The sequence below is a fragment of the Nannospalax galili genome, unplaced genomic scaffold (genome assembly GCF_000622305.1).
Source record: "Nannospalax galili isolate Female #2095 unplaced genomic scaffold, S.galili_v1.0 scaffold936, whole genome shotgun sequence".
Classification (NCBI taxonomy): domain Eukaryota; kingdom Metazoa; phylum Chordata; class Mammalia; order Rodentia; family Spalacidae; genus Nannospalax; species Nannospalax galili.
The window spans coordinates 1,703,767-1,706,327 of record NW_008337142.1 but is presented as its reverse complement, the minus strand read 5'-3'; the positions used below and the strand labels follow the sequence as shown (position 1 = coordinate 1,706,327).

At 38.5% G+C, this 2,561-nt stretch overlaps 1 protein-coding gene across 1 annotated transcript; it reads right to left on the bottom strand.

Moving 5' to 3' along the window:
* Positions 1 to 1,267: 1,267 nt before the first annotated feature.
* Positions 1,268 to 2,260, bottom strand: LOC103733414 (olfactory receptor 5B2-like). Its single transcript, XM_008832216.1, has one exon. The coding sequence runs from the start codon at positions 2,258 to 2,260 to the stop codon at positions 1,268 to 1,270; it is 993 nt and encodes a 330-aa protein (XP_008830438.1).
* Between the last annotated feature and the right edge of the window lie 301 nt (positions 2,261 to 2,561).

Genomic DNA, 2,561 nt, shown 5'->3' with positions numbered 1-2,561 from the left:
ATGGCCATGTGACTAAATTCTGCTTAGGAGTGATGTGTAGCCAGTGCATCAATTGCTGAAAATGGTGTCGCTTTTCCTCTCCATCTCTTCTCATTTCCCTTCCCTACAGGTAGAATAGAAATGATGCAAAGAGACCCTCAACATTCCAAGAGAAGGCAGAAAGAGACAATGGGAGCAGAACCTTCATTCCAGAGTGACATAATAGAATCACAGCAGTCTTGAAAGTTCATAGTTACACTGCCACACGAACTACCAATATTTGAGAAATGAATTCTTATTTATAGCTTTATATTTTGCTTTGTTATTTAACAAACTAGCTCTGTTGTTCCACATCACCTCTAATCTAATGATGCCAAATAGTCATCCTATGATGCCAAATTATTTGATTCACATTTTTCTTGAGCTAGTATTGCCTTCTTTTTTAACCAATTTTGTTTATTATTTTTAATTTATGTGTATGTGTGTATTGCCTACATATAGATAAGTGCATCCATGTCATGCAATACCTGAGGAGGAGAAAAGAGGCTTTCAGATACCCTGGAACTGGAGTTATGGACAGTTGTTAGCTGCCATGTGGGTGCTGGGATTCGAACTTGGGTCTTCTGCAAGAACAGTCAGTGTTCTTAACGACTGAGCCATCTCTCCAGTCCCACTATCACCTTCTTTATATTTCACTGTTGGTCAGAATTTTGAATTCCATTCTTCAGTGTAAAGTGGTATAGGAAATATATGAGTTATAATTTCAGACTTGAAGAAGTCCATAAGTAATCTTTCATTCTGTCAGAATATTAGCCTGAAGATGTTAGGTAGGAAAGCTGGACCACATTCTGAAGGATAAGAGATCAAAGAGGAATGAGCAAAGATAACCTAGGGAATGGCCTGTATCAAAATCAAGAAAAGCAATTAAGACCATGTTGGAAAACTCAGCTCATTTGAAGTTCTACAACATAAAGAAAACCTCATGAGTAAGCAATGAATAAACAAAGGAGTTTTCCTTCACACAGAAATATGTGACTCTAGATATGCTCAATGGACACCGGTGGATGGACTTGTACTGATAGACATCTGGGTACAAAAGCTTGACTCGACAGGCCTAAACATATATTGAAGAATGCATGTAATACAGTGGGGGTGGGACTATGGGGGGCTATATAAGTGAGAGGGGTCTGAATATTATCAACGTTTTTTGAATATTAACAAAAATTTGATAAAATATACATTGCAAAAGTAAGCTACCACTGTAAGTCACTAAATTGGGGGGATTTTTCTATACAATAGATAATTGATTGTGTAAAATGTGTAAATCTCTAATTAAAATTACATGATGAACAGTCTTCATCTTCTCATTGGCTTTCTTGAAAGCATTACGAACCTCTTTATTCCTTAAACTATAGACAATTGGGTTCAACATGGGAACTACTATTGTATAGAACACAGATGCCATTTGATCATTCTCCATTGAGTGACTAGAACTGGGTTGCAGATACATGAAAATGATAGTTCCATAGAATATAGTCACAGCAGTGAGGTGGGAGGCACAGGTGGAGAAAGCTTTCTCCCGACCTTCAGCTGAGCGCATCCTCAGGATGGCAATGACTATGAATACATAGGAGGTCATGATGACTATGAGGGCCAAAAAGACATTGAAAGATGTTAAAATAAAAAGCACAATCTCACTCACATAGATATCAGAGCAGGAAAGGGCCAGGATTGGGGGGATATCACAGAAAAAGTGATGGATCACCTTAGAGTGGCAGAGGGAGAGGTCAAAGATAAACCCAGTGTAGACAGAAGATTCAACCAAGCTGAAGACATAGCAGCTGATCACCATGTAAATACACGTACTTGTCGTCATGGTGGTAGTGTAATGTAAAGGCTTACAGACTGCTGCATGACGGTCAAAGGCCATGACAGCAAGTAGGAAACAGTCAACGCTTGCAAAAGTCACAAAGAAGAACATTTGTGCAATACATCCCCCATAGGATATGACTTTGTCCCCCACAATAAGCCCAGCCATCACCTTTGGAGTTACAGCTGAGGAATAAACACAGTCTGCCAGAGAGAGGTTACTGAGGAAAAGATACATGGGGGTGTGGAGATGAGAGTCCATCCAGATCAACCAGATCATGCCTAGGTTCCCAGTGAGAGTGATGACATAGATGAGGGTGAAAGTTATGAACAGGGGAACTTGCAGCTCTGGGTTGTCAGTCAGTCCCAAGAGTATAAACTCATTCACCTTACTGCTGTTGGCCAGAGACATTTTGAAATTGTGTTTTACCTGTCAAAATAAAGAAAGCATCATGAATACATTGCTGAAATCTGATTTACCCATGCATGAGGCCCACAATTAAACCTTTAGTGATCTCCACAGAGAAGTAGAAACATTTATAAAAAGGAATAATAGCAATAATTCACAAGGCTGTTTGAACAATACAAAGAACTGTAGGTTTAAATCACTCAGAATACTGTTTACTGTACAATTAACACACAATAAATGCTAGACATACCATTCTTAAATATATATGATGCTATCAATAATAGTAAGATTATGCATAATTTCT